The following is a 26,264-nucleotide window of genomic DNA, read 5'->3' as shown; positions in this document are numbered from 1 at the left end:
TGATCTGGTGGTTCTCCATCCACAGCTTGATTGACCTCGCTGTGTGGTATGGAGCATTGTCCTGCTGGAAAAAAAACTATTCTCAGAGTTGGGGAACATTGTCAGAGCAGAAGGAAGCAGGTGTTCTTCCAGGATAACCTCGTACTTGGCTTGATTCATGAATCCTTCACAAAGACAATTCTGTCCGATTCCAGTCTTGATGAAGCATCCCCAGATCATCACCGATCCTCTACCAAATTTCACATTGGGTGCAAGACACTGTGGCTTGTCGGCCTCTCCAGGACTCCGTCTAACCATTAGACGACCAGGTGTTGGGCAAAGCTGAAAATTTGACTCATCAGAGAAGATGACCTTACTCCATTCCTTTACGATCCAATCCTTATGGTCTTTTGCAAACATCAGCCTGGCTCTTCTTTGCTTCTGATTGATTTGCACGACTTCAGCCCTGCCCCTAGGAGCCTGTTACAAACCGTCCTCGCCGTGCACTTCACCTCGGCTGATATTTGTCATTCTTTTTGTAGGTCACTTGATGTCATCCTACGGTTGTTGGGTGACATTTGAATGAGTTGACGGTCATCTCGGTACCTCATGAAGTAAAATGAGGTGTGCCTGCGTTGGAAAATAACAGACGCTGCCACAATCTAAAACAAACATCCAGAAAATCACATTGCATGATTTTTAAGTTATTAATTAGCATTTTATTGCATAACATGAGTATTACATACTTTTTAAGTAGGAAAACCTGCAAAATCGGCAGTGTATCAAATATTTGTTCTCCCCACTGCGCGCGCGGGGAGAGAGAGCGAGAGAGAGAGAGTACTGCAGGTCTTAGGTTAGGGGATTCAGGTTCTGAATAGTGGTAATTCTTAGCTAAAGTGCCTGTGTATTTATTAATATAAAGACACTTGTGTCAACGACCAGGTCTAAGTCAAACATCACTGTCCTTCACTGGAGCTAATTAACACAACCATTCCGGCTTTGGACTGACTTCCATATCCAAGGAGACAGCAGGCTGGTCAGTCAGCCAATCAGGCACTCATCCAGTCAGCCACCCAATCAGGTAGTCAGTTTGCCACCCAGCCAGTCAGTAACTGAGGGCAGACAGGAGTAGTGTTATGAATGCAGCAGGAGAGAGGGAAGAGAGAAGAGCCAGGAAAAGGATTGAGGGATGCTAATGAGAGAAGAGACGGATCACTGAGGTCTTGTCGTTATGGGAAACCAATAGTCTCACTGCAGGGGACTGTGATGGAACCATCCTCAAGGTCACCCTGACACTCCGCTACTCCTTAGTAACCAGCCTGTCAATACGGGTCACAGCCAATCAGCTGTCCTGGATTTACAGATAAGGTCTGCTGGATAGAAATGTGCTGCGTCTGTCCAGGGAGGGCTGATCAATGGGACCAACTGGGTCAAATCAGAGAGGGGAGAGAGATCAGGAATATAATTTGAAGCATAATGAATACTCATTTCTGATAGAACCCATGAGGTGTTGTTGGTGAATATGAAGTGGGTGGCAGCATGATTCCAGACATCCCAGACAGCCTGTAGATCCCAGTCTACAGGCTGGTCAACAACATAGTCAGATCAATGGGGGTGGATGGTGGAGCTATTATTACTGTGTTCACTACCTAAAGGTTTGGAGCTGGGGTCAGTCTCTATGGTGTGAATTCACACATACAGCACAGCTCAGATAGAAACTCTAATACATTGTTGTTGGACAGATCGATGTGGCTGTGTACAGGCATTCTCTCATGGTGATGATGAAGGGGGAACTACCAAGGGCACCATATAGAACAGAATGCCTAGGACACTGTCAATTATAAACATACTGTCTAGGACATTGTCAGTTATGAACACACTCTCTAGGACACTAAGTTATAAACATACTGTCTAGGACACTAAGTTATAAACATACTGTCTAGGACATTGTCAGTTATGAACACACTCTCTAGGACACTAAGTTATAAACATACTGTCTAGGACACTGTCAATTATAAACATACTGTCTAGGACATTGTCAGTTATGAACACACTCTCTAGGACACTAAGTTATAAACATACTGTCTAGGACACTAAGTTATAAACATACTGTCTAGGACATTGTCAATTATAAACATACTGTCTAGGACATTGTCAGTTATGAACACACTCTCTAGGACACTAAGTTATAAACATACTGCCTAGGACACTGTCAGTTATAAACATACTGTCTAGGACACTAAGTTATAAACATACTGTCTAGGACATTGTCAGTTATGAACACACTCTCTAGGACACTAAGTTATAAACATACTGTCTAGGACACTGTCAATTATAAACATACTGTCTAGGACATTGTCAGTTATGAACACACTCTCTAGGACACTAAGTTATAAACATACTGTCTAGGACACTAAGTTATAAACATACTGTCTAGGACATTGTCAATTATAAACATACTGTCTAGGACATTGTCAGTTATGAACACACTCTCTAGGACACTAAGTTATAAACATACTGCCTAGGACACTGTCAGTTATAAACATACTGTCTAGGACACTGTCAGTTATAAACATACTGTCTAGGACACTGTCAGTTATAAACATACTGTCTAGGACACTGTCAGTTATAAACATACTGTCTAGGACACTAAGTTATAAACATACTGTCTAGGACATTGTCAATTATAAACATACTGTCTAGGACATTGTCAGTTATGAACACACTCTCTAGGACACTAAGTTATAAACATACTGCCTAGGACACTGTCAGTTATAAACATACTGTCTAGGACACTGTCAGTTATAAACATACTGTCTAGGACACTGTCAGTTATAAACATACTGTCTAGGACACTGTCAGTTATAAACATACTGTCTAGGACACTGTCAGTTATAAACATACTGTCTAGGACACTAAGTTATAAACATACTGTCTAGGACACTAAGTTATAAACATACTGTCTAGGACATTGTCAATTATAAACATACTGTCTAGGACATTGTCAGTTATGAACACACTCTCTAGGACACTAAGTTATAAACATACTGCCTAGGACACTGTCAGTTATAAACATACTGTCTAGGACACTGTCAGTTATAAACATACTGTCTAGGACACTGTCAGTTATAAACATACTGTCTAGGACACTGTCAGTTATAAACATACTGTCTAGGACACTAAGTTATAAACATACTGTCTAGGACACTGTCAGTTATAAACATACTGTCTAGGACACTGTCAGTTATAAACATACTGTCTAGGACACTGTCAGTTATAAACATACTGTCTAGGACACTGTCAATTATAAACATACTGTCTAGGACATTGTCAATTATAAACATACTGTCTAGGACATTGTCAATTATAAACATACTGTCTAGGACACTGTCAGTTATAAACATACTGTCTAGGACATGGTCAGTTATAAACATACTGTCTAGGACATTGTCAGTTATGAACACACTCTCTAGGACACTGTCAGTTATAAACATACAATGTAGTACACCATCAAATAATAAAGTACTGTCTAGGACACTGTCAATTATAAACCATCTAGAACAACATCAATTATAAACATACTGAGTAAATCCTGAATGCTTATTGGTTGATAGGTATATGTAAGAAATAAGGTATGAGGGGATGAGTGGTACAGCCAATAAACCTGAGAGGCTTTATTGCACTTATAAACCGGTTACCAATTGCAATTTGGTAACCGGTTTATAATGCAATTACAGCAGTGCAAAATGATGGGATGTCATGTTATAACCATGGAAGACAGTCTCTAAAAAAACTCAGGGGTTTGTGATATAACACCAATATACCATAGCTAAGTGCTGTGTCCAGACACTGGGCCTTGTGATAGTACTGTTGAAGATTATGGTCTATGAGCGGGCCTAGTCCAGGAGAGTTCCATGCTCCAGAACCCCCACACTACCACCACCCTCGCCTATCCCTGAACGCCTCACCTTCTCCTCCAAACATCTTGTCCTTTCTCAGCAAAGTTTCAAGTACCAGGGACAACCTCCAAATACAAACCCACCACAGAATTTGCCAAACCACACGGAGGCATGCACACACATCTAACTAACGGAGCGAGGAGCGAAGAAGAACAAAGTCTGTCTCTCTGCGTCTCACTCAGCAAAAATGAGAGGGGAGTATCTGTAACTGTCTTTAGCCGGAATACAAAACAGATAATTAACTAACCAGCCTGCTGCTGCATCGAAGACACTGGCATACAGCAGGAACTTCACCATACAGCATGCAGAGACATATCCACAGTAGAACCAGCCAGGAACCGCCTCGACACAACACACAACAGAACCAGCAAACACCCACCACTGAGCACACAATACAGGATTAAAGAGAGATTATAAAGATTGAGACAAACACAAGTTCCTTTTAAATTCACTGTTGCTCATTCACACACACACACACACACACACACACTTTACCGTATGTGCAGTTGCAACATAGTCGGAGTACCAGTAGGATCTCCATCTCTCACTCCTCAATCTGCCGGCTCTGACTGCTCTGTGCCTACACTACCTCAAACAGAGACTGAGCGAGAGACCCAGAGAGAGAGAGAGATAGAGAGAAAGAGGCAGAGAGCACACACACACACACACGACACGCACGAACACACACACACACACAGATAGACAGACGCACGAACACACAGACAGGAGTGCAGCCTCCCCAAGCCTGCCGCTGCATACACAAGCAGAAGAGGCAGGGCTACAGTCTTAAAGATCCACAGCAGCTCCAGCACCTGAACACACACAGCTCTGAGTCAGAGGTCACGGCTCACCTTCCATGGTGACATGGGTGTTACTGTCCTTAGAATCCTTAGGTCCCTTTACCTTCAGGTTCTGGAAGAAAACCACACACACACACACACCCTGGTTGACACAGAGTTGAGCTGAGATGAATAAAGAAGAACGGAGCTGCAGGCCATGATTTCAGGGACAGAGAAACACAATGGCCCATGACTTGTGTGTTTGTGTTTATATGCATGTGTGGCCAGGCACCCACCTCGGAGATCTTCTGGAACTGGGAGTTGGCCAGGCTGCATTTCTCTGCTGTTTCCACGGCTGTTTTGTAGTTGTCAACAAAGGCCTTGTAAACCCCCAGCTGACTGGCCTACAACAGAGGACAGGAGAGTAATGCTGTTAAGTCCATTTTAAACCCAAGTCTACTGATGAAGCAATCCAACACCTAAGATGAACCCAATCTGACAGCGAATGTATTATCTTCCCTCATTCAAACAACTATGTAAAGAACATTCCACGAATACGGACTCTAAATCCCAATTCCCTTCAAGAAGTGCCCTTTAATTAATTCCATCACACTTCAAAGGTTCGCTAGAGGCTCTATGCAGGGGCTTCTTTTGCTAGCTAGCCTTCTCTACCGGGAACGCCTTCTGAACACATCACCACAATGGCCTTTTCACATTGTTTCTCATTGGTGCCCAGTCTGTCAGCAGGTCACCTGGGCTTCTCCCTACATTGTAATGTATGCAACAGGACCAGGAAATGAATATGAATAATAAAACAGCTCTGGTGAGGGGTCTAGGGAGAGCAAGACATTCATACAGGAAGTGATAAGATGATAAGGGGCTGAAGAATAAAGCTTGTTGGTTCTATATCTGTGCGCTGCAGCGTTAAAGGAAGTCTGAGGACAGTTCAAAGCAGTGTGGGGATCAATATTACTTCCCCTTTTCTCCCTCTTTCACTACATTAACATATTCTGTCTGTCACTATCAAACAGCATGTATATGAAGGAGCATGCATAATGCTCACGGTATTAATCTTGTGAGAGAGACTATTCAATAAAAATCATGGATGTTCCAGCCTACAGCCCAGAGTCTGTGGTTCCCCCACAGCTATCTTTCCCAGGAGAACTCTGACAAGACAGGCCAGGAACAGACACAGGAGGGAGACCAGGCCCAGACACAGAAGAGAGGCCAGGCCCAGACACAGGAGGGAGGCCAGGCCCAGACACAGGAGGGAGGCCAGGCCCAGACACAGGAGGGAGGCCAGGCCCAGACACAGGAGGGAGGCCAGGCCCAGACACAGGAGGGAGGCCAGGCCCAGACACAGGAGGGAGGCCAGGCCCAGACACAGGAGGGAGGCCAGGCCCAGACACAGGAGGGAGGCCAGGCCCAGACACAGGAGGGAGGCCAGGCCCAGACACAGGAGGGAGGCCAGGCCCAGACACAGGAGGGAGGCCAGGCCCAGACACAGGAGGGAGGCCAGGCCCAGACACAGGAGGGAGGCCAGGCCCAGACACAGGAGGGAGGCCAGGCCCAGACACAGGAGGGAGGCCAGGCCCAGACACAGGAGGGAGGCCAGGCCCAGACACAGGAGGGAGGCCAGGCCCAGACACAGGAGGGAGGCCAGGCCCAGACACAGGAGGGAGGCCAGGCCCAGACACAGGAGGGAGGCCAGGCCCAGACACAGGAGGGAGGCCAGGCCCAGACACAGGAGGGAGGCCAGGCCCAGACACAGGAGGGAGGCCAGGCCCAGACACAGGAGGGAGGCCAGGCCCAGACACAGGAGGGAGGCCAGGCCCAGACACAGGAGGGAGGCCAGGCCCAGACACAGGAGGGAGGCCAGGCCCAGACACAGGAGGGAGGCCAGGCCCAGACACAGGAGGGAGGCCAGGCCCAGACACAGGAGGGAGGCCAGGCCCAGACACAGGAGGGAGGCCAGGCCCAGACACAGGAGGGAGGCCAGGCCCAGACACAGAAGAGAGGCCAGGCCCAGACACAGAAGAGAGGCCAGGCCCAGACACAGAAGAGAGGCCAGGCCCAGACACAGAAGAGAGACCAGGCCCAGACACAGAAGAGAGACCAGGCCCAGACACAGAAGAGAGACCAGGCCCAGACAGAAGAGAGACCAGTCCCAGACAGAAGAGAGACCAGTCCCAGACAGAAGAGAGACCAGTCCCAGACAGAAGAGAGACCAGTCCAGACAGAAGAGAAACCAGTCCCAGACAGAAGAGAAACCAGTCCCAGACAGAAGAGAAACCAGTCCCAGACAGAAGAGAGACCAGGCCCAGACAGAAGAGAGACCAGGCCCAGACAGAAGAGAGACCAGGCCCAGACACAGTGGAGAAATGTAAAGCAGACAGAAAAGTGTTGCAGTTCAAAACAAGGGTGGATGAAAGATTTTCACTCCTCTCTCTTGCCCTCCTCCACCTCTCATTTCTTTCCTCCCTTTGTTTCTTGGATCCTACACTCCTAACTCTTCCTCTCCCCCAGTTTCTACTATAATGTTTTCAGTGCCAGGCCACCCCACACAGTGGCCAATATGCTGTGTAATTATGACACCATCTGTGCACTGTGTTCAGTGGCTCCCTAGGTGAGGCATGTCAAATAGTGTCCTTCCATGAGACACACAGTGATCCCACACACCTTGTTAACAGATGAGGATGTTTTGGCTGATGGATACTGGAGAGACTTCTGTGGTGAGTTTCTGCTTAATGTCTCCCACTGACACTCTCTTAATAATAACATACAGCTCCGGAAAACATTAAGACACCACCGCACCTTTTTCTTTCCTTGACAAAAACGTCGAAAAGGAAGGTTTTGAGTGAGGAACAGAAGGGTTAAAATTTAGAGAACACTGCAAATTGAACGCTTCTGTTACTCACTCAAAATGTTACTTTTTAACTTTTTTGGAAAGGAAAGAAAAAGGTGCAGTGGCCTCTTCATTTTTTTTCCGGAGCTGTATAATTTCTACGGCACAATGCACATGAGGTAGCATCAAACTACAAACAACAACACTTGAAAACATAAATTGTAAACATAGACTTTAAGGTAATTAAGCTTTAAAAAGCTATCAAACATTAAAAGGTACCAGACTGTTGTGTTTTGGATAACCAAGCTGAGAAGAGCCTTACTGATATTCCTGTCCAAAATTACATTGCAGTTGTGAAGCCAATATGTCACAAGTGTTCAGAATCCCCAGAAGACAAAAATTACCTGATCCAAGCAATATTAAGAGATGGAAAATTTAACTTTTTTGATGTGGCAGATATGTAATTCAGATGAGAATAGTAAAAAATGACAGTTTTCTGGAGTTGGGGTAGATGTGATGTCATCATCCAGAGAAGAATGTGCTCATCTTATTCTGAGATGGCGTAACAGTCATAGCACGTTTCATGTTTTCTTGTGGTTTTTAAGTAAGTTATTTTTTATTCACAAATCTTCACCTTTGTTGGTTGAACATTCTGTAGATAACCTGCATTTACATTCAGTAATTTCTTGTTTCTGCATTTGTATTGACATTTTATTTTGCGTTTATTTTAATATTCTAGTCTTGTGACAGCATGCCCTTGGGCAGATGGTCAGTGTAATTGACAATTTGCTCTCAAGCAGCTTACCAGGTTAAAGAACAGTAAAATAAAATAGAATTCTTTCTTCATGCAATCGCAAAGCCAAAGAAACATTGCAATTCAGACTCAGGAAGTACAAATACATCAGTCTCTTGATTTAATCTACAGTTTAGTTGTTTCAGTCTCAGTGGCCCCAGAGCAATTGAAGGAGATCCCAAGATTCTTTTTTACATGATGAGTTAACCTAATGATATAGTCTAGTTAGTCAGTAATACGACCAATTAAAAATGTTTCATCTAGTTTAAAACTGATTCAAGTGAAACAAATATTACACATTAACGCAAAGTGCACATTTAGAATCGTTCCAAGTGCTTTTCACATTAGTCCCTAGTTCTGAAGTTAAAAAGAGGGATTGTTATGTTGTTAAAGTAAAATAACACTCCTTCAACAGTTTGAAACTTGTCCTCCAAAACTGGGACTTGAGAGTCCAGAATTATAACATTTTGATAAAACTAAAAGTTTGTTTTTACTTATGTTCCCTTATAATCTAGATGTCAATGTTGAAGTTGTACATTCTCAGACAAAATCATTGCAATCACTAACCATACTTGATCTGTTACCTGGATAATGACTACACAACAGTTTGCTACTTTCCTGGCAGTGCTGCCAACAGACAGCAGTGGAACAGAAGGATACAGTGCTTGGGTGTTGCCATGTTCCCTTCTGCTTCCTGTCCAGCCATGACCTCACATGTGGAGCCCAAACTCCTTTAGAAACCTTCCTTATGAGGGACTTAAAACACTCCGAAATCAAACCAAATTAATGGAACTCTACCACAACTCAATCAGAATTAACAGAGCCCTAATGTAAGCCCTTTAGAATCCACAGAAGTCTCCTAACGCAGTCAGGCTCCACATTGGGATTTCATCAGCGATTCAAGAGACTGGGCCTAATGTGACAGATTACATTCTATTAACACCCATTACTGTAACTGCACTGCCTGCATACTTCACTGGCTGACTGACTGACTGGTTGGTAGGCTCCAAACTAATTGAATATTTCTTCCTAGAGGGCTATAGAATGACCAGACAGGGAGGTGACATTGAAAATCCATGTCATTCAAATTCTTTCTGGAGACCCATAGCCCAGGTTGGAGGGTTTTTGGTCCAACCCAATGTCACGCTGCTAACGGACCTATATCAAGGAATTGACGATGGGTTACTGTATTGACTGGTTGACTGACTGACTCATGACCAGTCTCACCAGTTTCTGGAAGAGGTGTCCAACGGTGACCTTCTCGTCCCATTGCTGGATGTGAGGGAAGAGAGAATCGTAGAATTCCTTGTGAATCTCGAAGATGTCCTGGATCTTGTAGAAGATGGTGTTCACCTGTTGGATGGTCAGAACCGGCTGGGAAGTGGAGGCTGTGGCTTTCAGAGGGCGCATGGGCTGAACGTGAAACACACACAGTCAAAAAACTGAAAAGTATGTACACAGCAACACATTCAACATCCAAAACACAGAAGTAATCTTCTTCAGTAAAGTCACTGCTGTACAGATCACCATTACATATCTGACATCCTTCAGTAAAGACACTGCTCTACAGACCACCATTACACATCTGACATCCTTCAGTAAAGACACTGCTCTACAGACCACCATTACACATCTGACATCCTTCAGTAAAGACACTGCTCTACAGACCACCATTACACATCTGACATCCTTCAGTATTGACACTGCTCTACAGACCACCATTACCCATCTGACATCCTTCAGTATTGACACTGCTCTACAGACCACCATTACACATCTGACATCCTTCAGTAAAGACACTGCTCTACAGACCACCATTACACATCTGACATCCTTCAGTATTGACACTGCTCTACAGACCACCATTACCCATCTGACATCCTTCAGTATTGACACTGCTCTACAGACCACCATTACACATCTGACATCCTTCAGTATTGAAACTCCTCTACAGATTATTACACATCAGACAAACCTTCTAAAATGTTGCTAATCGATGTTGTTTCAGGCTTGTATCACTGTTCTACTTTTAGAATTGTCCTCAGGATATCCAAGCTCTTATTTGCACATCATAAGACAGGGATCATCCAGTGCTTTCCAGAATCATCTATGGGTTGCAATAGGCACCAGTATCAACATCCAATGCGTCACTATTTATGGAAGACTAAAGATTAATATGTTTACTTTCTAACTTCTCCTTTAACCCCTTGACTGAATTCCTGACTTTGTGTAAAAAAAAATCACCTGGTATAAGTCGGCATTCATGGTGGATTTTGTAAAGTGTGCTTACTACTACTGGGTTGTGTGGTGGTCCTACCTAGCTTCTTAAAATAAATAATACATGTTAAGTTGCTACTGATACGATCTGCTAAATGACTAAAATGTAAAAGTAAAAAATAAAAGGAAGAACAGGGGCAAGGCCAACTTATCATATCCTTGTTTGTTTGTTTGTTTGTTTGTTTGTGTGACTCACCAGAAGCAGAGCTTCCAGTTGGTTGATATAGATCTCCTCACTGGCCAGGAAGCCAGACAGAACAAGTTTTTTCATCTCCAGACCCTTCTCTATGTCCCCCTGCAAACAGAGAGAGGGAAAGAGAAATGTTAATCATCAGTTATGGGAATATAGTTTTATGAATACGGTCCTGTTGGTTAGTTAGGAGAACATGGTTTATGAATACGGTCCTGTTGGTTAGTTAGGAGAACATGGTTTATAAATATGGTCCTGTTGGTTAGTTAGGAGAACATGGTTTATGAATACGGTCCTGTTGGTTAGTTAGGAGAAAATGGTTTATGAATAAGGTCCGTTTGGTTAGTTAGAAAATGGTTTAACTATTGTTAACTGTGGTAATGTGGATTAATGTCTTAAAAGGCAAAAGCTGTATTAGGAATCATAAAGCGATATTCAGTGTTTGCACATAGCTGCATAAGAGGATGTTTGATTTGTGTCGTTTTTTGGTGCCCTCACAATGAGTCATTGGCACCAGTCAGAGCAGGACAGGGGTTGGTTTGGGTCTTGAAAAACAGTCAGGGAGGAGGTAGAAAGAGTGAGTGCCAGAGAGAAAGTGGGTGTGTTGGGAGAGTGTGTGTAGATGTGGGTGTGTGTGTGTTATGGACAACAGTTCCTCCTTTAACAAGGCGTGTCTGAGCCTGACCACCATCTTTTGTTCACACACTTTGAAAAGGTGATACACATAAAAGTGCTTTTGTGTTTTGAAAAGGTTCAGTCGACGCATACCCATATTATACGCTAAGATACTGCTTAGGTCAGTTTCAAGGCTGAATGAGATCATCTAGTTTCCAAGTCACAGGATTTAACATGTAGGTCCTCTTTTGGTTTTACTATTTCAAGGAAAAACAAACTAACTGTAAGTGAACAGTAATGAAATTGGAAACACATTTTAACACATGGTTAAAACTACAATATTGATATTATGAATCATCTGTCATTTCATTCACAGGTTTTCTTCAGCAATGAACCTAATCAATATCAGGGTGACCACTTTGCGATTGTATGAACTGCAGATTGTCCTTGGACTGTGCCATCTGTTGGACAGGGACTAGCAGTGAAATATATTATTGTGTCTCTCACCACACTTATAGGAAATAAACTGCAAGGTGGAGAACACAGGGAACATAATATTCTACAACAGGTAATAAATCACAAGGTGCAGAACACAGGGAACATAACAATTCTACCAACCATATCACAAACCTCACCTCTAACACCAACCACATCACAAACCTCACCTCTAACACCAACCACAACACAAACCTCACCTCTAACACCAACCACAACACAAACCTCACCTCTAACACCAACCACCTCACATACCTCACCTCTAACACCAACCACCTCACATACCTCACCTCTAACACCAACCACCTCACATACCTCACCTCTAACACCAACCACCTCACAAACCTCACCTCTAACACCAACCACATCACATACCTCACCTCTAACACCAACCACCTCACATACCTCACCTCTAACACCAACTACATCAAATACCACATCCAGTGGAGAACCGTCAGGGCCTAAGAACAGATACAAATCTGTATATATTTGTATATATTATAATTTGCAATTTTGTTTGCATTGATTAAATATTTTTTTGCATTAAATGTAGTGATCTTCCTATTGAATTTCTTCAGGTTGTGTTGGAAAAGGACAGGTTAATTTCGAAGAGAGAAAAATATACATTTTCTTTGGAAGTATCCTGGAATAAATTATCCAGCTGTGCTCAATGCTCATTGGCTAGGCCCTCAGGTTTTTAATAGAAGGCACCAGCCAACGTCACTGACATTGACTTCAATTAGAGCAGTATTTTGGAATGACAGTAGAAACAACCAATCACAAATTGTCTTGTAATAGGTGGGACAATTGTATGAAGCCTCAAGACCCTCTAAGTATATGTCACAAATTCAGAGCCAATAGGGATACTTACCTTGTTTTCTCACACTTGAGCCTAGCTTTTTGCAGTGAGTGTAGGTAAGGATGGCGATGGCCCGGCTCTCAGCCCTGGCTTTGATATCAATCAAAAAAGAATTTCCTTTGGATTGTAAATCAAAAGACAAGCTACATGAACCTGCCTTTATCCATTTCATAAAAAAGAAGAATGGACTTAGTTCCTAAATGATAATCATAATGGTTAGTGGACTTTTTGTTTTCATCTACAACCTCCTTTTTGTTTCTATCTCGTACATATCGTTTAAATACAACGTGTAATATATTATTTCAATTTTAGACCACCGGTTCTGTGGTAAAAACAAAGGTGTTGTTGCGATATGAAGTACCGGGTACATGACATTTCTTGTTGTGGTCCATGTTTTTTTGTTGCATGCTGGTCATCGAATACAGCACAAAATTGTTCTCTCTGACAGCATATACGGCCTGTGGCCTTGAAACAATGTGAGGAGCTGTGTGGTTGAATTTATTCCGCCACTATTTGAGTGACTGTTTTGGAAAATGTTTCTTTGAAACGACACAACCGTATTTTCTTCTAACGTGGTTCCTGCTTATCGATATTTGCAACCGTTGTGTACGAGCCGAGGCGTGGCTTAGGACCGTGCGGCTCGGTCATCAAAGAATTGCTTCTCCTACACAGGTCTGCAAAAGAAAGGCCTCAAGTCATGCTCTGTACACACAGGCATGCAAGTTCTCCATCTATATGTATGACATCAGATCTTTTTCTGCTACTGAGGGCCTAGCTCCCATAGCCACCACTAACACCAACCACCTCACCTCTAACACCAACCACCTCACCTCTAACACCAACCACCTCACCTCTAACACCAACCACCTCACCTCTAACACCAACCACCTCACCTCTTACACCAACCACCTCACCTCTAACACCAACCACCTCACCTCTAACACCAACCACCTCACCTCTTACACCAACCACCGCACCTCTTACACCAACCACCTCACCTCTAACACCAACCACCTCACCTCTAACACCAACCACCTCACCTCTAACACCAACCACCTCACCTCTAACACCAACCACCTCACCTCTAACACCAACCACCTCACCTCTAACACCAACCACCTCACCTCTAACACCAACCACCTCACCTCTAACACCAACCACCTCACCTCTAACACCAACCATCTATAGCATCATCCCAACATATATTTGGTTAAAATGTCTCCAAATTCAAATGTGCCAACAGATTAACATATTTTCTTCCTCTAACCAGCAAGAAGAACAGTAGTTCCTTCATGGTCTCCCTGTTTGGCCTTGCGTTGCCACGGCGACCTCATAAATACTGCTTTGGGGTAAAAACGTAATCTTAAATATTTTTTACTTATGAATTGACTGTGCAGTTGATTAAGCAATTTCATAATTATGTAACTAGTTTGTTTGCTGATATTGAGCTAGCTATTATTTTGCAGATATTTAATATAGCTAATAAGTCGACACCCCAGTGAACTTTCTTACAATTCATCATGCCAATGCCTCAATAATGAAATGCATTTTGTAATTTTTTCCTCCGCTTTTTCCAGACCACACTTAGAGTACGCATAGTTTTTCTTATTGTGATACAAACTAAAAATACAAAACTAAAAAGCATAATACCAACCCAAAACTGGTTTACTCAGGTGTACCACTGGGTTGGTTAATTCCCTCCCCCCGTGTAAAACTGTAGTTACTCACAACATGAAAGGATTCCTATATGTTCCTATATGTTACCTTGGTTGGGTAGTGAAATGCAAATGGTCAAAAAGTTACTCTAAAAAGAGCTAAAGGTTGTGGAAAGACACATATCAGGGGATGGGTATAAAAGTAAAAAGGCCTTGAATATTCCTTGGAACACAGTCAAGACAACAACAACAAAGTAGAAACTGTATGACAATCCCAAGACCCTACCTGGATCAGGTGATCCCTACATGCTGGATACAATCAGTAAGACCAATCGGGAGAAATAAGGCTAAACAAAAGCCTTCATGGGCTGTGACAGTGCATTGACAAACATGTTCCTCTATTAGCGGGAGACTGGTTGACATAACTCAATGGAGTCCACTTTCCAGGAAATGCTGTCATGTTTCAGCTAGGGGGCTTTATCCAACTGATATTAGGAAACAGAAACAGCCAGAACTTTCTAGCGTAATGTACTGTGCTAACAGCAGTATTCACAGCAGTTCACAATACTTTACGGCGGCATGGCGACCTGACAGGTTTCACGTTAAATAAGGATCATTGCGCTGAGACAGTGAGTGACAGAACACACAAACTAGTGTGACAGTGATGTCTACATTATGTAACTGGACCGCAAAAAAAACACTGACAAATTAATGTTCTCATTCTAAATACAGGCCTGAAGGAACTGTGCTGTCATCGCTGCGCCAGACACATGCAGCACATATCAAGCAGACACACTAACATGGCTGTAACGGTCGCTGGACTAGTGAGTAAATCCCAGGTCCGGGAGGGGTGGGAGGGATCCACTAGTATAGGTAAACACGTCAGAGTGGGACCTAGAAAGCACAGGAAACAGAACCTTCTCTAGGACAACGCTGTATCTCCACGACATTGTGGAAACTTAAAAAGCACATACACCATTGAACATTCACATAGATTACATTTCGGTCTGTCAACGGTCAACAACATTTGGGTACTAAAGGTCAACGTCCGTTATCACTAAGGTGCCCTGGGTATTGTGTGAGAGTGGTGTTCACAGGTAAGTGACTCAGCCAGTGTAGATAAAGGAGCTGATAAGAGGTAAGCCGAGAACAGCACTGCCCTTCTTTATGGGTTCAACTCACCAGTAGAAATGGACAGATAGACGTCTCCCAGTACACACACAGCATTAGTCAGTCAATACAAATGTCTAACTTTCCCTCATCCCTTTTCCCTCAGGTATTTCCATCTGTTCTATGGTCTCTTCATACGGTCACTACACAGATAAATACAATGTGACAGGGGTAGTAACTCTGGTTCAGCCTTCACAGTAAGGTTTCATAAGGAGCTCTATGACCGACCACACACACACACCTCTCAGAGTGAAGTTCTGCGCACACACACCCCGCAGTGACGCCACGTTGTCAAAAGACACCAATAAGACTTTCCACATAGTTATTTTTAGCCAGACAGACTAGTCTGTGTATGAGTGAGAAGCAATGGTGCCTTGGCAGTTTCTCTCCCCTGTCGAATCCTGTTCTGGTCGAGGGGCAGTGGTAGTCTAAAGCCACAAAGGAAATGGAACCGAAATACAAACACAGTGCCGTAGTGGCGGTGAAGCCCTGTGTGGTCAAAAGGAGTTGACAATATGGGAGGTCGGGTGAGACTCACCGTGAAGTTCCTGTGGACAGGAGTCATTAGCATGTATCCTGGTGTTAGTGGACTCTCCAGGTCCACATCTCCACATTCAAATACACCCACATCCTCCAGCACTTTGTCCAAGTAGCATAACACCTCCTCTTCATCTTCCTCCATGGTCTCCCTCAGTCAGTCTTGCTCTTTTGCTGCCTTACTTTCCTTCTTCAGGCTAACTTCTGCCAGTCCTCCCTTCAGGGCGTGCAACCCTCTTCAGCCCACCTTTAAATATGCAACATGTTTCTGTTCACTATCTGCTCCTTTAAGTACTCAACATTGCTCTGTTCAGTATCTACTCCTGTAAATACTTAACGTTGTGTTGTTCAGTATATACTCCTTTTAATACTCAACATGTGCAATTCAGTATCCTCTTCTCTTTCCCCCTATTTCTTCTTCTTCTTCTTCTTCTTTCTCCTTGTCCTTCTGTTGCGAGCAAGATAGCCTTTAGCCAGAGCTCAACCCCATTGAGCTGTTCCTGGCGTTGTGCACAGCAGACAAACACATACACAGTACACACTTGCCTTGCAACACACGGACATGAGGAGAGAAGCCCCGCCCACCTCTGCCTCCCCCTCAGCCCGTCTTCCTGGTGTGTCAGTGCCCCCGCAGCCTCGGTTCATGAGGTTTCCCCCTCCCCTTCCCCTTTTTTCACAGTAATGGCTACAAAGCACAACAGCCACTTCCTCTCTCCCTCTATCTTAATTACACCAAGAAGGCTTACCAGGCATGGGAAATGTGTTCACATTGCCAAAGGAAGTGCATAATAAAAAGAAATACAAAATAATAATGAATAAACGTGGAAGACTCTTACATTCACAAGTTAACATCACACACACTCCAAGGTTTCAAAAGAATATAAGCTCTTTAAATTAAATATTATTAGCTTGTTTTGAAAAATATTTGCCAATAGTTAAAGTATGAATGGATGGGTATGCTGAGTGCAGGTGTCCTTCCTTCTTTCTAGAGGCGGGTCTCCCTGTGGTTACCTCTTTAGATAGGCTGTGTTCACTGAGTCTGTTTCTTACATTTTGGTTCAAGGCAAGGAAGCATACCAATTTGCTATCTTTTTTGGTTGATGCTTCCTGGTGTAAGAATCTCCTTCCTTTAGGTGGTGTCTGTTTGTTTTTCTCTCTGTCTGTGTCAGAGTAAATGCTTTTCGTAATTACATGTCTGAGTACAGATGCAGTTTCCAGGACAAAGATTTCAGCACAACCACAGAGTAAGGCCTTGACAGAATGACTGCGAGACCAAAGAAACATCACCACATACAACAAAATAAAGGTGGCTTTGAGAGCAAGACATCACCACAACAATCACCACAGAAAGACAGTGAATAGAGCAGAAGATAAATTCATATGAAAATAAACAGACAAAAAAAGGTTCATGTTTGGGTATGTGTAAAAAAAAAAAAAAGAAGACAACTAGACTTAAAACAGGAATTAAAACGTTTTTGGGTGCAGAAACTCTTTAACGATAGCTAATGAAAAGGGCAGGCTGAGGGACTGTAAATGTTTTAAAGGCACAGTCTAGACGCTGACAGAGGGTGTCAGACTCAAAGGCCACGCTGCGTTTCCATAGACGGCAGACCTTCACCGTCAGTGTGTGAGTGCATATGCATGTTCACAGCCCCCCAGCCCTCTCCCCTCCCACCTCTAGATCACATGGAGAATAGTTTAGCCCAATCAGTAGAGATGAGCATGAGAGAGGAAAGAAAGGCTGTTGGTTGGTAGCTGGAAGCTTGCTTGGTGCGCACACACAAAACATAACGTGTACACAATACCAAACATACCCTAGCAATCAAAAAACTGTAGCGATTAATGACATTGTAAATAAATCACAATGGGGTAGTTGGTATGAAGCAGCTGCCTGTGTTAGCTGCTCAGAATTATTTTGAGCTATGATGTACTAGCTAGTGAATGACATACCCCCCTAATCAAGCAACCTCCAAACAAGCTACACCATGTTGCACCCAAAGTCTATTAATTTCCCTGCATCTAGTCATATTACAGTGATACACTATGCATAGTTTACAATCACCGCACATTTTATATCACCAACCACTGGATAGTAGGAAAGTTGGTTGGGTGGTTACACTCTAGGGGCCGGGATGAGAGCGCAATCTCTTGCCAACAACCACAATGGAGGTTGCAGGCACATGACCTACCACAGCTATATGACATTGAATACTTCCTGGTTAAGTGAGAAGTGTGGCAAGAAGCAGAAGAACATGGCGAGGTGTGCATTGAAAGACAGGTCAGGACCTACAACTTGAACCTGCTGTGGAGTTGTTGCGATGATGGAAGGCCCTAAATCCAGCATGAAAGCCCTAATGCACCCTGTGGAGGTCAATCAAAAATGAACAAGAAGTCAGTGGACCAACCAACCCGTGTAGATGTCCTCCCTGCATCTAAAACCAATACATAGAGTGGTACCTTGAGGCTCCATGGAAACCATCTCAAAGTGTTCATGAAAGGATTATAATAACCTGTGACACACCCATCGCAAAACCCAGCTATGGTCAAATCCCACACAGAGTTCTGTTAACTGTTTAGCTTTTAATTTCAGTAAATACAGGAAGTAACATCCAAACAATGGAACCATAAATGCATAATAGATTCTACACTAAACCAACGGAGGATATTCTCGACCTTTTCACCTCTCCTGCTGGTGCAGACAGCACATCATTGAAGACAACAACAGTACTACTCATCTCTTCTACTGCTGACAGTGACACTGCTGGCGAGTTCACATCAAAAGGCCCATTCCTACACTGCTGTCTATAGTGTACACATGTATAACACGTCTTATTTATTTAGAGTGTGCTTTGTTAATCAAAGAGATGTTTGCAGCTCACAGCCCCTACAGTGCCTATTTGTGTTCATTGGCATGAGAAAGGGAACAGTACAACGTGGAGTAAATACATTTTGCAACAGTATGAAAAAGTATGAAAATGTAACTACTGTAAGATACTCTGGATAGGAGCCTTTTCTAAATGACTTAAGAAACAGGTTGAGAAAAAAACCTTAACCCCTAGTAAAATCTTGCTTAATTGGCCGGATACTCAATTAGGTTCTAGGTCACATGTTCCAAGAGATTCATTCGAAACTGGAAAGAGCATTCACTCTCCCATTTAAATTTACCAGCAAGTCTGTGAGTAAAATCTCCCCTCCCCTAATGAAATGTAAAGACCTGCAAATTTGTGATTTGGTCAAGGGAATGGAACTAATGCTGCCTGTTATCTCACATGAACCACTGCTTCATGACAGATGTACGGTACCAGTTGTGTTTAATGTGGTCTGTCCACCAGAGATTAGAGCAAAACACACATCAATCACATAACCTGCAGTCTTCCTCAACTTTCAAAATAGGGAAATGGCTTCCCCGTAAATCATGGAGAAAAAAGTTTTGTGTCGATTTGAGTGTTTCCCGTTTCATCAGAGCTTAGCAACCAACCAACCAGGGTTCAACATGCTGATCATGTGACCAGAGAGGATGAAGGTGAACCGAGAAGTAGACAACAGTAGGGCCGACAAAAAGAACAGTAGACCTTCAATGCTATGGAAGTGTTTTGGTACATTTCACCAGATCTGATCCTGACACAATCCCATCTCTGAGCTCTACAGAAAAAACATTCAACCTCATGGCTTGGTTTTTACTCTGACACACATCGTCAACTGTGGGACCTTGTATAAGACCAGTGTACATTTACAATTCATGTTCAAATAATTGAATTTACCACAGAAAAACTCCAATGAAGATGTAGAAACATCTCAATGATGATCAATGGATACAGGACGCATATTAACTACATTTTGAGTGTAATGCAAATGTGATATTTCTGTTCAATTTTTTATAAATAAGCTAAACCTTTTAAAAACCTATTAATTATGGAGTATTGTGTCTAGATTGATGGGGGGGAAACAAAATAAAGGAAAAAGTGTATGGGTCTGAATACTTTCCAGATGCATTGTATCTCCATCAACCAACAACCCTCTTACTGCACAATCAGCCAACAACACTCTTACTGTATCTGAAATTCAACACTACTGTTGTTTGCTCCTTGGGGTTTAAGGCCGGGTGTCTCTGTAAAGCACTTTGTGACAACTGCTGTTGTAAAAAGCGCTTTATAAATACATTTTGATTGATTGATTGATCTCCATCAGCCTACAACACTCTTACTGTATCTCCATCAGCCTACAACACTCTTACTGTATCTCCATCAGCCTACAACACTCTTACTGTATCTCCATCAGCCAACAACACTCTTACTGTATCTCCATCAGCCAACAACACTCTTACTGTATCTCCATCAGCCAACAACACTCTTACTGTATCTCCATCAGCCTACAACACTCTTACTGTATCTCCATCAGCCAACAACACTCTTACTGTATCTCCATCAGCCTACAACACTCTTACTGTATCTCCATCAGCCTACAACACTCTTACTGTATCTCCATCAGCCTACAACACTCTTACTGTATCTCCATCAGCCAACAACACTCTTACTGTATCTCCATCAGCCAACAACACTCTTACTCTATCCCCATCTAACCACACTTAATGTATCTCCAAATAACAACACACTTACTGTAACTGTAAATACCAACACTCCCAAAGTATCTTGTAACAACACTCCTATTTAATCTCCATTTAACTATACAAAATTAACCCACACTTCACTTTTAATCTAGCTGGTCATCACTTCCTAGTAGATTTTAGTCTGTCCCTCTGGCAGGAATATAAAGTCACTATTTGTTTGGGGCATTGATGAGTCATCCGTTTGCACGTCAATTTTCTGTGTAAGGCCTTTGTGATTGTTACTGCTTCAGAGAGAATGTCTGGATGAGTTTATGTCCCACCACTAGGTGGAGGTGGAGGTGCACAAGTGGCCTGAACTGGAACACAGTAAAAAAGGAAATCCTTGGGTCACATAACAAGGATGTAAAAGAGAACTGCCAGCTGACACCGCAGGAACAGCTGACACCGCAGGAACAGCTGACACCGCTGGAACAGCTGACACCGCTGGAACAGCTGACACCGCAGGAACAGCTGACACCGCTGGAACAGCTGACACCGCTGGAACAGCTGACACCGCAGGAACAGCTGACACCGCAGGAACAGCTGACACCGCAGGAACAGCTGACACCGCAGGAACAGCTGACACCGCAGGAACAGCTGACACCGCAGGAACAGCTGACACCGCTGGAACAGCTGACACCGCAGGAACAGCTGACACCGCAGGAACAGCTGACACCGCAGGAACAGCTGACACCGCAGGAACAGCTGACACCGCAGGAACAGCTGACACCGCAGGGACACCATTGCTCTATTCAGCATGAAGGAATGACAGCAGTGTGTGGCCAGAGTAACACTGTAATTCACCCCCTGAGAATCAGCTTTTATGGATAACCTTTTTGCACACAGTCCACGTTTATGGCTGTTGAATCTGTGTGGAAAGGAAAGGTCAGAGTGGGGTAATATATGACCCAAAGAGCCCAGTTTGGGATACGGAGAGAGAAACTGACCTACTTCATCTACCACCATTAGAACGGTTCCCCTTTGGGCCCTGATCATTGACAGGGTTCATATTATTCCCAACAGATGGGTTAACACATTCCCATTCAGCAGTAGTCCCTACCATTTAGCATGCTAAAGCAAAGCCTACAGAATTTCTTGTCCTTTTAATGTATGTAAACGGATAACAAAGTTGCCATAAAGGGGTTTGCTGCAGGTGTGAAAATCTGGCATCCTGTGTCTTCGTTAGACAGAGGACAGCAGACTGAAACGCCGGGCACCCGCTGATTCACTGAGGCTGTAAATAAATGCAGCAACTGCTGATTCACTGAGGCTGTAAATAAATGCAGCACCTGCAGAGGTTGCAGTGCAGCACCTGGCTGGGAAAGGATGTTTACAGAATTAAAAGCGGTAGAATCTTGAAGTATTTAAGGTTGTGTAGTAAAAGACGTAGCGAGGAGTGCAAGGCTGCTGCTTAGTTAGACTTAGTTTTGGAACCAAAAATGTAATTGTTAGGAGGTTTTAAATTTTTATTTGCATAAATCTGAGGGCAAATAGTTGTGGGAGCTATCAAGTTGTGGGTTTAGAGCGCAAATTTAGGGTTTGGAACTAAGCCTATGGAGCTTTATGATTATGGTTTCAAAATATGCAGAATCAATAATTGTTCGAGTAGAAATCTAAGTTAAGTCAGTCTGTACCATGTCAAAGTTGGTTTAGTGTCCGTAATGTTAGCGGTTCAAAAGCAGTGACAAATCCAAACACTTAACATTGGCTATAGTTTAAAAGCATAAAGCCATTTATAAGCACAATTTTCTAGACCATTGGCAATGTTTTAAATGGCATATTTCTATTAATAGACTGAGTTTTCCAAATGTTTCAAGAGCAGCGGTGAATCCAAAACATTACCTTAAATACCAATTCTAGACAATAGAGCATTTATGTATATTCAAAACATTCCCGGCTCAAAAGGTTTAAGAGGTATAAGACAGCTGGATACAATAATATTATTCAAGCCATATTGCATATTATCAAGTTTTAATAGTGATTATAGTCTAAATGGATTAAGGCTAGTTAAACAACAAAGTTTTGCCCTTCAAGGCATGGCACTGGAAATGAATTGGGATTTATGGAATTATGGTTCTGAGAAGTGTACGTAGTATAATTTTTTGAAGCATCAGTACCAGCCTGCACATATTAAATTTGTTTTGATGTTCATAGCTTTAACGGCTCAACTGGTGCTAAATCCAAATACCTCCCATTCAAGTATGAAAAGCAATTATGCACATTTAAAACAATTATAATATAAAATGTATAACTTAAAAAGCATGTTCTTTAATTTGAATTTTGTTTCTTGCTTAAATGGTGGAGGTTACACAGCAAAGACTCCCATTCATGGCCATTTAAAAGCATTGGGATTTTTCCAAGTATGTGTGTAGTAGTAGAAGACCATGTAGTAAACTTCAGTTTGCTGTGTAAGGCCTTTGTAATAGTTACTGCTGGTAAGAAGAAACCCGCAGCCCTTGTAAACCAGAGCTGTGTATCCCTGGAGGTCCTGTGTGTGACTCACCCCGGGCAGCAGACCCTCTGGGGGGACAGGGGAGATGGCCTCCCCATCGGGGCCGCAGGCACACAGGCTGGGGGACATTGTAGGGGACTCGTCTATGAAGGGCATGGTCTCTGAACCGTCTTGACTCTTCCGATCCTCTGCAGCGTCACCGTCATAACCGTCTGTGTTATAGTTGAAATCTGGAAGTGAGAGGGGACAGGGTCAGCACGGAGCCCAGGGGGAAAAGGGTCAGCACGGAGCCCAGGGGGAAAAGGGTCAGCACGGAACACAGGGGGGAACAGGGTCAGCACGGAACAAAGGGGGGAACAGGGTCAGCACGGAACAAAGGGGGGAACAGGGTCAGCACGGAACACAGGGGGGAACAGGGTCAGCACGGAACACAGGGGGGAACAGGGTCAGCACGGAACACAGGGGGGGAACAGGGTCAGCACAGAACACAGGGGGGGAACAGGGTCAGCACGGAACACAGGGGGGGAACAGGGTCAGCACGGAACACAGGGGGGAACAGGGTCAGCACGGAACACAGGGGGGAACAGGGTCAGCACGGAACACAGGGGGGAACAGGGTCAGCACAGCTCACGGGGTGGCAGGTCATTCTAACAATGCAGGTGCCTCATGTCAGGGTAAGCTGGATACAACTGGATGAATACTGTAATTGAATGTGTTTTATCTAGACGGAGAGCCAAACTGGATCCAACTGGATGAATATTGTAATGAAACGTGTTGTGTGTATCTAGACTGAGAGCCAAACTGGATCCAACTGGATGAATATTGTAATGAAACGTGTTGTGTGTATCTAGACTGAGAGCCAAACTGGATCCAACTGGATGAATATTGTAATGAAACGTGTTGTGTGTATCTAGACTGAGAGCCAAACTGGATCCAACTGGATGAATATTGTAATGAAACGTGTTGTGTGTATTAAGACTGAGAGCCAAACTGGATCCAACTGGATGAATATTGTAATGAAACGTGTTGTGTGTATCTAGACTGAGAGCCAAACTGGATCCAACTGGATGAATATTGTAATGAAACGTGTTGTGTGTATCTCGACTGTCAGCTAGAATATGGAGCAGCCATGACATTAACACTTGAATGAGCACCGCCTGTAGAGTAAGGCCTTGCGCTGGGAGAGAACTGTGACAGAAACTACAGAGACAATCTGTCTCTACATAAACACACAGCAGCCATCAACTAATCTAACCATAATGCACTAACAAATGAGTCCTAATGGAAAAAGAAATGCTCCTTTATCAGACGGAATAGGAAAACCAGAAAATAGAGCAGATCTTCTAAAATGAACAGATACCCAGAATGGCATGACTGAACAATCTGCCAGTTACTGAAATGAAAATTCACAGCCAAAGGAACATCCAAATGTCACTCAGTTAACCATGTTCGCCCTATAAAATAGGGTCTTGACAGTGTTTCCATGCAACGTGTCATGCTATCGGTGTTGCTAGGTGACAGGGCTATAGAAGCCCTATACAGCAGCCATGTGGCCTAGCTCCTTATACTCATAACCAAACAGCTTATAAATAGAAAGAAGAAACTAACACCTTAATTGTCTAAAGTGGAAGTGGCTGTTCAGGCCCTGTGCTTCACAGCATTGTATGGGTTTTCACTGTTCTGAACTTGAGCCCTGTGCGCTAGGTTACCCCGAACCTGTCTGCTAATTAAGCACCATTTTTCGTCAGTCTTGACAGGTGAACAGTTATATCTGCAGTTTGGTACAATAACCTTCCCATAATATCACAAAAGGCTTCCATTCAATTCCTACAAAGCATATGCTTTTTGTATTTTCTCTGTATTAAACATTTCAATATATCCTCAGGGTATGTGTATAACCCCACTGATGTAAGATGTTAATACTCGTTATCCACCACTGTTTCTTCAAAACCAAAAAAGGTTTGTAGATTTCCGTTCATTAAGACTTTCTTGTGCCATTGTGCAAATGTCTTATTTGCATCATAGATTTATTTGTAAAATGTGAGCCCAGTAGATTATGTAATCATTACTGGTAAAGGCTCCCAAAATAATGGCATTGTGTCGTTATGATGGGGGAAGAGTCCAAACCAACAATAAACCTGGACATTGTCATTACTGGACTGCATTAACATCCTTACAGTACCTGCTTCCTGGCATCTGCTACAACTAGATGATGTGATGGTAATTCCATCGATCGACACTCTTAAAGGAGTAAGTACAGAGACAAAATTCTCTTGGCACAATTTTATAGTTTACCTAAAGAGGCCAACTGCCCCTACTTCCCCCCAAAGGCCACATTCCTAAGGAACAAAGGACTGATACCCTTCTTGGTTTTAGTAGATAAACATGGTCAGAGTACCTAATAATCCTCTGATATTGTACAGACATGTGTGCCACAATCAAATAATATAGTTACATAATAATAGTTACATACCAGGTAATACAAAGACAGACATTTCTCAAATGTACCTTAGTTCAAAAATGTCCACAACAATAACCAAAAACCCACTGACCCAAACCTCAGGAGAGCAGCTATTTATTATGTGGTACATAATCCTATTGTCACACAAGGTAACTACAGTTTAAAACCTTCATTACATAGACAAATAGTGCCTTCCCTTATATTATCTACAGATAGGAGGAAGAGCCCAGAATGCCAGAAGAGGTCACCATATAGATCTTTAAGACTCAGAATGGACTTACACCTACAGGACCACACCAATCCTCTTATACCTAGGGTAGTAACAATGTGGCGACTATAGGACTGTCACCACCTACCATCTCCCATCCTGCTATGTAAGTGTGTCCCTGTCCCTGTGTGTGTCCCTGCATGTGTATCCCTGTCCGTGTGTCCCTCCGTGTCCCTGGGTGTCCCTATCTCTGTGTGTGTTAGTTCCATTGTGTGCCCCTCCAGACTACTATAGGGAATGCAGACCAGCCAAAGGTCCTCAGCATTACTCCTGAAGTGTGCAGCATTCCAACATACACACACACACACACACACCAGTGTGTCA

The 26,264-nt window shown here is 43.3% G+C and overlaps 1 protein-coding gene across 8 annotated transcripts in view; it reads right to left on the bottom strand.

The window, feature by feature from the left end:
• abr (ABR activator of RhoGEF and GTPase) overlaps positions 1–26,264 on the bottom strand; it is a 147,952-nt gene that overhangs the window by 76,939 nt on the left and 44,749 nt on the right. For 5 of the 8 annotated variants that reach the window (XM_020048270.3, XM_020048271.3, XM_020048272.3 and 2 more), the window contains exons 2-6: positions 23,263–23,441; positions 10,829–10,927; positions 9,583–9,768; positions 5,014–5,121; positions 4,790–4,850 (exon numbers count right to left, since the gene is read on the bottom strand). In XM_020048270.3, coding sequence (XP_019903829.1) covers positions 4,790–4,850; positions 5,014–5,121; positions 9,583–9,768; positions 10,829–10,927; positions 23,263–23,441 — 633 coding nt within the window. Of the gene's footprint in view, positions 1–4,433; positions 4,480–4,789; positions 4,851–5,013; positions 5,122–9,582; positions 9,769–10,828; positions 10,928–16,154; positions 16,730–23,262; positions 23,442–26,264 lie in introns of those variants that run through there. The other 3 variants (XM_034292983.1, XM_034292985.1, XM_034292984.1) reach the window with 3 other exon arrangements.

The sequence above is a fragment of the Esox lucius genome, chromosome 7 (genome assembly GCF_011004845.1).
Source record: "Esox lucius isolate fEsoLuc1 chromosome 7, fEsoLuc1.pri, whole genome shotgun sequence".
Classification (NCBI taxonomy): Eukaryota; Metazoa; Chordata; class Actinopteri; order Esociformes; family Esocidae; genus Esox; species Esox lucius.
The sequence above is the reverse complement of the archived record's forward strand: the minus strand, read 5'-3'. Positions and strand labels throughout refer to the sequence as shown.